At 35.3% G+C, this 12,006-nt stretch overlaps 2 protein-coding genes across 2 annotated transcripts; both read right to left on the reverse strand.

The window, feature by feature from the left end:
• Positions 1–1,246: 1,246 nt before the first annotated feature.
• On the reverse strand, positions 1,247–6,631 carry LOC111997243 (uncharacterized). The gene is made up of 3 exons (XM_024029311.2): positions 5,353–6,631; positions 5,075–5,206; positions 1,247–1,542 (listed from the first exon to the last, which is right to left on the reverse strand). Exons 1-3 carry the CDS (start codon positions 5,821–5,823, stop codon positions 1,474–1,476), a joined length of 672 nt encoding a protein of 223 aa, XP_023885079.1. The 5' UTR covers positions 5,824–6,631; the 3' UTR covers positions 1,247–1,473.
• A 647-nt stretch (positions 6,632–7,278) lies between these two features.
• LOC111997196 (uncharacterized) lies at positions 7,279–10,265 on the reverse strand. The gene is made up of 3 exons (XM_024029264.1): positions 9,947–10,265; positions 7,911–7,972; positions 7,279–7,506 (listed from the first exon to the last, which is right to left on the reverse strand). Exons 1-3 carry the CDS (start codon positions 10,263–10,265, stop codon positions 7,279–7,281), a joined length of 609 nt encoding a protein of 202 aa, XP_023885032.1.
• Positions 10,266–12,006: the final 1,741 nt, after the last annotated feature.

Consider the following 12,006-nt stretch of genomic DNA (forward strand, 5'->3'; position numbering starts at 1 on the left):
ATTTAACACAAAAAGTATAAAATGTAAGGACACCATTTAACACAAAAGCTTAAGAATATGAATTTACAGCTAGTTATGTAATATTAACTACTCACTCTTTTAATTATTATTAAATGTGAGACTTTACTCACACGTTTATACCCAATCGTTAAACTTTTTAAGAAGCCCTCTAGATTAGATATCCATAGGTTCAACTTTTTCATTATTCATAAAGATGACATTTCTTGTCTTCCAAATAATATAAGGTGAGTAGTGGTTAGTGGTTACAAACCTATTACATAATTCTTATGGAGCTTCCACAACCAGTTTATTAATTCTTTCCCTGAGGCCTGATACCACTTGGAGACCCACACTTTTTGGACCCCAATTCATTCCAAACCACAAAAATCATTATCAAGGTTTATTCCACAGTTAGCCTAACCTGCTTCTCACGGTAAGGCTTCAGCTACAATTCTCCATAAATGGACTTCTACCTCTCATTCATGTTTTGGGGTAGTATTTTCTTAGACTTGCCGGTAAGAGTGTATTGAAGAAACATACATATAAAGGCAACGTGATGGTGAAAAGAAACATTAGTGCATGATAATTGACAAACCCTAGCAATCCATATATATATGGATTAAAATTTTACCTTGTGCCACACTTGTAAAGTTACACGTTTTTTACATTATAGATTTTAAAAGATTTTAATGGTTGGAAAAACATCAATAAATATTATTCTTTTTCCTTTATTATCTAATTAATACTATAATTTTTTTCTCTCTCCTTATTAATTTCTTTCAATACTTTTTTTTCCTTTTTCTTTCCACCCGTAGAGCAAAATATCATTTTTTTTTTTACTTTTTATAGTTTTGGTGTGGTCAGAAATGTCAGTATGAGTTTTGAATTTTAGTTATGTTTTGTTACTTATGAATGAGACTTCACTTTATATCTATGGCTAACAAGCAGCCCGTGCATAGTCTTTGCGTGCTGGTATGAGTTTTAAATACACATACTATTTCAAAAATCATACTGAAGTTTCTGCTGTGCCCACAACAAAACTAAGAGATGGGTTATAATAACCTAAAAGAAATAAATACAAGAAGCCCCTTCTTTCTTTCACCCTTTTCCTCCACGAACCAAACAGAGGAAAACTTTTAATATATTTCAACATATCACATTATCATGGTTAAAACATAACCATCCTTTTTTTCCTTTTTTTGATATGAAAATGACGAATTTCATTACCATCCTTAACACTTATACATAACCATAGTTAATATACACATAACCATTCATGATACTTAACATAATACTATACCCATCCAAGATTTAATACAAAACCATCCAAAACACTACATTATTCCATAATACATATCCATAATACCACCACTAACATCGTGCAAGATTTACATAAACATTAATGTCTAGTGACCACCATCTTTGTTGAAAAAGTTCTCCAACCAAAGCTTTCTAAGTTGGGCATTTAAAGTGCTACTGCAACCCCACAGCAAGGACGGATGCAACTTCAGAGGAAGCTGCTCTGATTTTTTTGTTAACAGTCTACATAACAAAATAAAAATTATGGAGTATAAGAATTATAATACCACCACTATACTCTCATGTGCCTGAAGTAAACATTTTCACAAATTCATGACAACATTAATCTCCAAAATGACTGTACCGAGTACCCAACAGCTTCTCTCCCATCATATATTTTTAAAAGGGCCAAACTTAGATACGCCTTATGCATTGTTCCTTAAGTAGGGGTGTAGCCAGGGGGGGGGGGGGGTGAGTGAACATTAACGAATATCTACTTTGATAAACCCTCATATTCTTAAACATTAATGAATATACAAAAGCTGTCTAATTCACCATAGACATATATAATAATATCCACACAAAAAATATTTCGCATCAAAATGATGTCAAATGATATGATAATCTTTCATAGAATACACTTCATCAATTCTTACTCAACTTTATGGATTTTATTCACACTTAAGGAAACAAAATTTTTACTATTATTTTAAGCACTAATATTTTCCTATATTTTAATTTTTTTAATGAATTATTTGGCACCTAATTCCCAAAATAAAGAGAGGATAAACTCTAACTTGGAAGCGAGATGTAATATTCTTAAAAAATGAACACAACCTTAATAAACAAAGCATATCCTTGAAAATCTAAACACTCATCCAAAAACTGATAGTTTTGTTTGACTATGTTGAGAATCTTGAGATGAGATGTGTTGATAAGAAATAAACAATGGATTGGCAGCATTATAGAGAAAAACAAGAAAAAGTACAATTTTCCTATAGTTTAATTTTTTTAATGAATTATTTGGCACCTAATTCCCAAAAAAAGAGAGGATAAAATCTAACTTGGAAGAGAGATGTAATATACTGTAACATAGCAATAGGAATAAAAAATGAACACAACCTTAATAAACAAAGCATATTCTTAAAAATCTAAACACTCATACAAACTGTGACGGTTTTGTTTGACTATGTTGAATAATCTTGAGATGAGATGTGTTTATAAGATATAAACAATGGATTGGCAGCACTATAGAGGAAAACAAGCAAAAGTACTTGTAGCTTCCTTGACAATAAGAATGAATGGGAAAAAAATAAAGTTTTGTTTTGAAATGGTTAATGGGTTGACATCTATGCTATTTGGAGAGAGTGGTTATTGACCATTGGATTAATTACAAGTGTTTGGACAATTGAAGGGGTCAAGTATTCTTTCCCTCCTTACCTTTTGTTGAAGCCAAATTGGTTGTTTTGAGTTCTGACTTTAGCGATTGAGAAAGTTAAAGAGATATGAAGCAGATGTTTTATCGTGGGCCAGGGAAAATAAGAAAAGAAAACAGAAAGCTTTTTTTTATTTAACGCCGTTTGTTGAAGTATTTTAATTAGACAAGTGGCTGAAAATTAAAAGGGGAACCGACAAAACAGTACATAAGGTACTGTATCTAATCCTTTATAAAGATACAGTTATATATATATATATATTATTGCGTTAGAACCTCAGCTATAAAACCTAGACTGACAAAATATTTTCTATCACAAAATCCATATGGAATTTAGATAAACAACCTTATGTCATATCATTAATCTTGACCTCAAATTTACTGAATAAGTGTAGAGTAAGAGAAACGGCACCAACACCAACACTACCACCCCCAACTCCTACCCAAAATATAAAGAAATTATTACAATGTAACACCAAAAACAATATCTGCTGGATATAGCAGAGCACAAACTGAAAAACTAGAGTACTAGACATATCTGCAAACTTAAACTGAAGTTATTGTATCTTGGTCCTATAACTTCTTCTTTTTTATGTGTATCTTAAGCCAATAACTTGGACATATAATGCTAGATAGAAGCATATTTTTCTGCACATTATTTACTAATGCTATATAGAAGCATATACTTGGACATATAACAGCATTCTAAATTCAAATGGAGAAGGTAGAACTGCAGTGTATGAGCATCAGGTCTTTCACCAAAAACAATCAGCATGGCCATTTCAGCACTGGACTCATATGAATAAGTAGATAAACAGGACTGGAGAACAAGAAATTGTCAAACTTATCTTATAGACTTTTTCACATTGGGGTGTCAACAAGAAGTAGTTCCTCAAAAAGTCTAGTATCAAGGTACCCAAGGTTAAAGCCACCCCTATCACCTCTTGCATAATGGGAATTTATTAGCTCATAAACTTAAAGCCTTTATGGTGTAGAAAGATCGAACAAACTTACCATCTAGGAAGCACAGAACAAACTTAGCATCGAGGAAGCACGAACATGGACACTGGTATGCGTACAACAAGACAACATGAGCAATTTCTGAAAAATTGGTAAGACACCACACTGGTACGACATCGGTACAACACAAGTACAACACCCCAAATGATGTGTCCATGCTTCCTAGTTACCATATATTCACTCCAGAATCTAGACCAAACAAATTATATCCCTAATTGCATCTCGTCCTCACTCCAATTATTTACATTAGCATTAAATAAAAACAAAGGTAAAACCAAAAAAAAAACATTCAATATGTATTTTCAAAATGTATCCGATACTAATATTTCCCAAAAAAAAAAAAAAAATTTCTAAACTTGCTAGCAGTTCCAACAGTGAAAATCATTAAGCAATATTTTAAAAGATCAAAATACTATACAACCTTAAAAGTGTATTTCCAGCCCACTTCCAAGCTCCAAATACTAAACCCGTAATACAAAACCAATTCAAACATTTAAAACCTTAACTGAAAGCACGAAAACCAAAGAAATGGAAGAGGCCCAAATGTCCATTACCTTTGATTCTGCTTGGTTGTCCTGGTCGGGGATGAAGCATTATCAGAGAGAAAAACCTCAGAGCAACCAAAACCCAGATTGGAAAGCAAAACTATTGGGAAAAATTTTGTAAATCCACAACCAAAGGTCCTAAACCCAGACCAATCTTACAACCAATGGGGGAGGGGAAGGGGAAGGTGTTGCTGGCTCATGGGGTTTTATGTTTGAGAAAGAGAGGTTTTATTGCTTTCAAAAATGTTTTAAAAAACTTTCGGGCCTAAAATTAAAAAAGATTATAATTGTATATTTCATTGATATTTTCTGTTTGACTAAGATTTTACAGCAAAACAATCAGAGCCTTCATCACCTCACTTGTCCTCTCCACCTTCTACCTATTTCAGAGTGATTTTTTTGGTGGGCACACCCAATATTTTCTTTCCCCACTTTCCTCCATTAACCAAACAGAGGAAAACACTCTTAACCAAACAGAACATAACCCAATTAATATAGTTAGAGCCAAATAACAACACTACAGAGAGAACCAAAAGAAGTTAGTAAAATGACAACTACCATATGACCAAAAATTTATTCATGAGAGGCCAACAGTTTAACAATCCAGGGACCGCAAAGGGGCCACCTGCCGCAGGGTTGTTAAGGCGGGGAGTTCATCAGTTTCAAATGTGATGCAAGCACGGTGATAATGATCTCTGGCAACATGTCATGTCTAAAAGTCACAAGTTACAGAGGCTATTTGGGCCAATTTTAGGCCAACTCTACACTACACTACCTCAATGGATTTCACCCCATCCAGCGCAGCAATCTCTCTTTGAGAATCAAATGTTCTGTTCTCTACAGAATTCAGTGCAAGCCCCACCTCTTCAGCTGCTTCCCCAATCCGTCCTTTCTTCACTGCAACCTCCTGATAAAAGGAATAATTAATTTCACATCAAAGTGTTACTTCATACATAATAATTACTACTTATTACAGAACATTGATAATGATCTCAGGCAACTTGTCTAAAACACACAAGTTTGGCTGCCGGGATGCAATATGTTTGTTTGTACCTCATCATCATCCAGCGCAGCAATCTCTCGTTTGTTCTCTGAAGATTTCATTGCATCCCCATCCCCCACTACTACCTCTTCTTCAGCAGCTTTCCTAACCCTAACCGCAACCTGACGCTCTTCTTCTTCAGTCATTCTGGTAGCACCGGACTCAACAACACGGTCAAGATTTACATGGTCGGCCTTAATGCTGAGGGGAGCAGAACACTTTGTGCAATTGAAGCGGAAGCGGTAGATCGGAATTCCCATGAAATCCTCGCCGATAACCTGTTCCTTGCGAGAGAGAATCGTTTTGCCGCGGCGGATAAAATAGGAGCAGGTGTCGCAGCAAATGGAGAGGGGGATCTTCATGGGCATGGGGAATGGTAACTTCTTGTAAGGCGTCCCAAATTGTGCTGCACTCCTCGAAGTCGAAAATATGGGGTCGTCAATCGGTGGTATAAATCTCCGATGTATATATATCTCTCCCATTCTCACACCACTCTAATGGCGCAAGCCAAAATTTAGGGTTTCAGTTTCAGGGGCTGATGCTGATGCTGATGCTGATGCGAACGTGAATTGTGATCTCCTCTGTTCTTTTCCCTTACCAATAATTTGTTATATACCAGTACTAAACGCGTGCGTGCGTTTAGTACTAAAATAACCGTTTTTCCTCGTATGCAATGACTTTAAAGAGTCTATGCAATGACTTTATAGATTTTATCCGAGAATTCTAGTCGGTCTAGAGAGGTGATGGAAGAAAAATTCACTAGGTGCTATGGTCTGAGATGTGTAAACCTAAATCTGATAGAGGTATAGGGTTTAAGGATTTATCTCTATTTAATGATGCTCTTTTAGCAAAGCAAGCTTGGAGACTCTTTTACAATCAAAATTCTCTATTTTATCGGATTTGTAAGGTAAGATTCTTTCCCAATTGCTCTACCATAGAGGCCTCTAATTCCCTATCAGGGTTATACCCATGGAAGAGTATTTAAAAAGGTATGGATGTACTTAAGAAAGAGACTTGGTGGAGATTAGGGAATGGTGCATCCATAAGTATCTAGGGTGATTTTTGGTTGCCTTTGAAAGACTGTCCCAAGATCATGTCTCTGGTTATGGATGACCTTTTACAAGCTCGGTTTGACTCCTTGATTTATTATCAGACCAAAAGATGGGATGATAATTTGATAACTAGACTCTTCTCTCCACAATAAGTGCAGCTAATCAAAAGCATTCCACTCCATCCGATGCATACTCTATCAAGTCTGGACATCATTTCCTTTCTTAGGAATTACATGCGCAAGATTCTGCTAGGGGAAACTCTAATGGCCTGTTTGAATGGAGGGGGGAAGGAGGGGGAGCAAAAGAGAGTAGAGTAATGTTGGCTAAAAATAAGTTAATTTTGTGCTAAATCTACTCTACTCTACTCTACTCCTCCTCCCTCTCTCTCAATCCAAATGGACCATAATATAAGTCTAGGAGTTTGGAAGAAAATATGAAGCCTTACAGTCCAAAATAAGGTAAAAAAATTTCTATGGAGAGCTTGTAGGAATGCCATCCCAACCCAAACCACGTGTTTTATTTCTCATTCTTTTTTAATGAACTTCATCAAGGGCATCATTTCTGCATGTATAAGCATGTATTGGACAGTAAAATATACAACTCGACTGCACACAGCTTTCATTTTCTGCCAATTCAAAGTTTTTCGTACTATATTACACATGAAATCTTAGTAGCCGAAGATAGAAAATAACAGCACTTGACCTTTTTAAAGGCTCTGAAAAGTTAATGACATTGAAAAGAGACTCAATGTCAACTCGGACATGCTGTGCAGGCTACCAATGCTTGTTTAGCTCTCGCATGTTCCCTTCAAAGAGCCTTGTTATCCTAATTGAGATCTTTGTTGTACTTCTTTTTAATCAACTTGATAAAATATCCATCACTCTGTTAAAATCCTCTCATCCCAAGTGTGTCTCCACTAGTAGCAAGAACCTCAAGCACACATGTACAATTGTTAATGGTCAAGATGCTAAAATCAAATGTACCACCACCAAGATCATAAGCCATAATGTTCTCTCCTCCTTTCTTGTCCAAGCCATAGGCAATAACCGCACCAGTAGTCTCGTTGATTATCCAAGCCACAATTAGCCCGACAACCTTCACACATGAAATAAGCTACAAGAAGCGACAAACAAAAAACCATTAGGCCATGAAACATAGACAGAGACATAACAATCACAACTCTAATAAATATCAACTGTCAATCTGTCTTCTTCACATTGCTTATGTTGTAATGTTTTGCTAAACTAGTCCTAGTGTACAGAACATAGTCCTCTATCATTTGCTCATTTATAATTAAATTAACACTCAAAAAATCCTTCTCTAAGCAAATTTGACACTGAACTATTTCTATTAATCACAAGTGACTTGGAAACATACTTCTTAAGAAACAATTCAGACTATACCTAGAACACAGACAACTACACCTTTGATTTTCTTCCCCAAATATGTCTCATCTGTCTCCATCGTCTTCCCTAATACCCTATCTCTGGTATATCCTCAAGTCTAAACACCTTTACCTCACCTTCCACCTTCAACTGTATATACAACTTCCCATCCTTGCTCATAACTATGGCAACCTCTGTACTTCAGCATCATCAAAACTACTGACAAAACCAAACCAAAACAAACCCATTTCCACTCACCCTCAAAAATATTTTACCATTGGCTATAATCTCTACGTGACCATTAATCTTGTACACAACCACACATTATTAGGTTGTTCCAAGATCGATACCGATCACGGTGGGCCTAAGTTTCAGATAATCATCATGGTCTGCCATTGCTTTTCCTAACAAAATTTGTTTTAGGTGAGAAGAATCTCCTTGTACCAAGCAAGCCTGTTTTTGCAGATCAATTGGAGCCAATTTTATCTTATAATGCAATCCCTGAATACTCCACATTATTGGACACCAAATCAAAACAGAAGAACAAGTTTCACAATAAAATTGAAAAAATGAAAACCAAAAGTGGCAAATTAATCACCTAAGACGAGACATGTAGCAACATAATTGTCTACTCAACTTAGAAAAGGAATAAAAAGAGAAGTTACTATTCCAAAAATATTTTCTTTCATTATCTATTGAGGGCCTGAGGAAACTAGAGCCCTAACCAACTATGTGTACTATTGTTGGCTTAGTTGAGGTTAGTTTCACGATTCATCTTCTTAGAAGGAAACAAAAATTGAAATATCATTTTAGTTTATCAACCAAAGAGAGGGTAAGTTGAAAAATCAGAGTTACTTGTATTATTCACTCCCCCTCGTGCACACGCATATCAAAAACAAGGATCCAGATAATGAAGAATTTTAAAACCAATCCCTGGGGCATTGAGGAGGTTTGCATTTGTGCCATTGTAGAACTAAAATCAAGAATAAAAATGTAAACACAAAATTTCATGTTTGAAAATCAAACAATTGAGACAGTTTCACAAATATATTTTTGTATTGATGAGTGAGTGGGTACAATTTAAATATGTATTCCAGTATACATGTATACAATTTAAATATGTACTCCAATAGGCTAACTCGATAGCCCACTGCCTTGCTGAATGGACTTCCATTCCCATCTCTTCATTCTTTCTTTTGAGCTTGAATGATGGGAAAATGTTTCAATGATCAAATGCCACTCCCTTTTGAGATTTGTATAAATACAACAGTTAAATTTTTGCTGTGATATAAGTAGTATTATTTATTCACAAATCTAGAAGGAGTGTCATTTCGTCATATTTTGTGCAATAATTTTTTTTTTTCAAAAAATAAACTTTTGAGGATATCATCAATTCATTTCGACAGAAATAGATTTTAACTACTGTATTTATACAAACCTCAAGGGCAATTGATATTTATACAAACACTAGGAGTGTCATTTTAATAAACCCCATAAAATTTTGTGTAATTTATCCATATAAATATCTTATTAAGGAAGGAAAAAAAAAAAAAAAAAAACCCTTTATATGGAAACTGTGTGACAGTATTGTGATCCCACATGCCACAAAGAATGGTGCTTTGTGTGAATTGTGAAGGTTCGCAACCACAACCCAAAAAATTCTTTTGATTTGGTGACTAATTATGGATAACTAACTTTGGTAATTGACATTGCACCAACTTACAACTATCTTGCTTATTAGATAACCTGCTTCCAAAGGTCCTAAGAAAAGGACATCCCAGTTTATATGTCTAATTAAATCAATCCCTTTGGAATGGCGTATAGGATCTTAATTAGAAATGGGATTTTTGCTTACTTGTTTTGAAGGGGTTGAGTAGCTTAGCAGATGATACCACCGTATTTATTATATGAACAACCTAATGCCATTGCTGAAGTTTACCATATCACCCCTATGCACATCTTTTAAACTTATAATTTTTGTAGTACAATAGTACTTTTTGACTCAGATTTGCAAAAAAAAAAGAAGAAAAAAAGACTGAAATTCTTATTAAAGTAAAGTAAATTTGCCTGATAAACATCAAAGGTGTGCAATGAGACATCTTTAATCTACACAAAAAAACCAGTGACATGTTGTGCATGCTTAGCTAGATTGTGAACTATAGAATTACCCTCACTACCAACATGTGAAAAACTAACACATTGGAATTGTTCCAAATAAGTTTTTACATCCTGGATTAGAAGGCCAAAAGAAGCCAATGAGGGCGAATCATCCATTAAAGCTTTCATAACTATCTTAGAATCTCCCTCTAAAATAGCTGAAACAAATCCCAGATCTATGGAAAATTCTAGAGCCTTAGCTGCTACCAATGTTTTGAGTTCCACTACTAATATGGGAAGAGTAATATTATGAGACATGTAGGCCATAACCATACCTTGACTATCTCGAATAATAACCCCAATCCTGGCTCTATCTTCATCTGTTAACATTGCCTCATCAAAGTTTATTTTATAAATCTCACCTAGAGGTGCTGTCCAACTTGCTCTTAATTGGTCTAGTTGTTGGGGACTGCCTCTTTGGTTGTGCTACCCGACACTCCAAGAGAGAAGTAATTGCTCGCTGCAAAACTTGATCAAGAGGAAAACCTGGTGGAGAAGATCTAACCTTGTTGCGCCTAAACCATATGGTTCGTGTGAGCATTGAAAAAAATTCTGGATGGCAATTTGAATCCAGTACAAAGGATAGCAGCTATGGAAAGTCCGAAAAACTCATATTTCTCCTAACATTCCATTGGGGATCTTTGTCCCAAATTGAAGATACGCTTGGATAGTACCAAAGTGCATGCAGCACATCTTCATGTTGGTTTATGCAGTGGGGACATGTTGGATCATCAATGACACATTGGCGAACCAAATCGAACATGTTAGGAAGTGCATTATGGCTTGCTCTCCATAGAAAATTTTTAATAACCAAACCAAACCAAATTTTAATATTAACAAGGTAATATTAATGCAAGAATAACCAAACCTTAGTCATAAATTTTTGAGTTGTCTATGGATCTTCAATGTTATTTAGGGTCAGCCACACATATTCATTTCCAGGCCATTCTATTCTATTTGAAGTCATACTTTTTGTTACTTCCATGATTGACATGTCCTTTTTGTCTACTTTTTCTTACTAGTGCATCAACCACTCTCCTTTAAACATCTCACGCAATCGACAGGCGTCACACCTGTCTTTCCATGTATTTCCAATTATCCATCGTAACATTTTCATCTCAAGTCAACTAGCTCATTTTATGAATAACAATCCAACATTTAGTACTCATAAAAACACATTTGATCTTACAAAAGTCTTATAAAATTATCAATTTTAATGTTTTGTCCTTGTAATTTGGCCTAGATTCAATTTTACTCCATCAAATTTAATTTTTTTTTTCCAATTTATTAGTCCTTGCAAATTTTAAAAGTTATCATTTTCATCAACTTGATACCTTTTAAAAATTTTCAGTGACCAAATTACAAATTTTAAAAATTGAGGGACAATAATCGATGTAGGGATAAGGGCTCAAAATCATATAATGGGCCTTGGGTTTTTTCCGAGGACAGTGATAGGTCTAAGGAGGGATAAATAGTTATGAGAGAGTCCAGTTTAGAGTCTCAAAAATAAGGAATGAGTGGAAGGCGGTCCGAGGAGGAACTCCTCCTTGGATATGATAAATACAGTTCGAAATATGTATTCCAGCAACCAAGGTGGCCTTCCAAGAAGCTCCAGTGATAGGGACGTGCCTCAACATACGAGAATGAGAGGAGTTCGACAATATCTAAGGAAAAGCTGCTACCATCGTATTAAATGCACTGCAACTACTTTCCTGGCTACATTTATGAGGAGAAGACCCCTGAACAGTGTTGCCTTGGCTACCACAGCTCACAGAAAGCCAGAGATGGTGTCTGATGGGACAGACACTCGAGTAAGGGCATAAATGATCAACAAGTATAGGGTCAAAATGGTCCAAAGGGAGATATATAATGCAAGAGACCTTCCATGAGGAAAGAATTGGAAAAATAGAGAAAGAATATTGTAGCAATCAAAATTGGACTTATATCGAACTGTTATTGATTTATATAACAAAAAATATCTCCTTGGACAGTGAATTGATTCAGCTCTATTTTCCTTGTTTTTACTTGATCATCTTTTAAATCCATACTAGCCGTTGTCAAATTCATTAGG

The sequence above is a fragment of the Quercus suber genome, unplaced genomic scaffold (genome assembly GCF_002906115.3).
Source record: "Quercus suber isolate HL8 unplaced genomic scaffold, Cork oak 2.0 scaffold_21, whole genome shotgun sequence".
Classification (NCBI taxonomy): Eukaryota; Viridiplantae; Streptophyta; class Magnoliopsida; order Fagales; family Fagaceae; genus Quercus; species Quercus suber.

Excerpts from the sequence above, each read along its gene's own strand:
- LOC111997243 (XM_024029311.2), bottom strand. The coding sequence starts at position 5,823 with ATGGGAGAGATATATATACATCGGAGATTTATACCACCGATTGACGAC. Across the intron at positions 5,207-5,352 it reads CTGCGCTGGATGATGATGAG|GAGGTTGCAGTGAAGAAAGG; the intron begins GTACAAACAAAC and ends TCCTTTTATCAG. Across the intron at positions 1,543-5,074 it reads ATGGGGTGAAATCCATTGAG|ACTGTTAACAAAAAAATCAG; the intron begins GTAGTGTAGTGT and ends TTTGTTATGTAG.
- LOC111997196 (XM_024029264.1), bottom strand. The coding sequence starts at position 10,265 with ATGTTAACAGATGAAGATAGAGCCAGGATTGGGGTTATTATTCGAGAT. Across the intron at positions 7,973-9,946 it reads TTCACATGTTGGTAGTGAGG|AGGTTGCCATAGTTATGAGC; the intron begins GTAATTCTATAG and ends GCTGAAGTACAG. Across the intron at positions 7,507-7,910 it reads AGTTGAAGGTGGAAGGTGAG|CTTATTTCATGTGTGAAGGT; the intron begins GTAAAGGTGTTT and ends CGCTTCTTGTAG.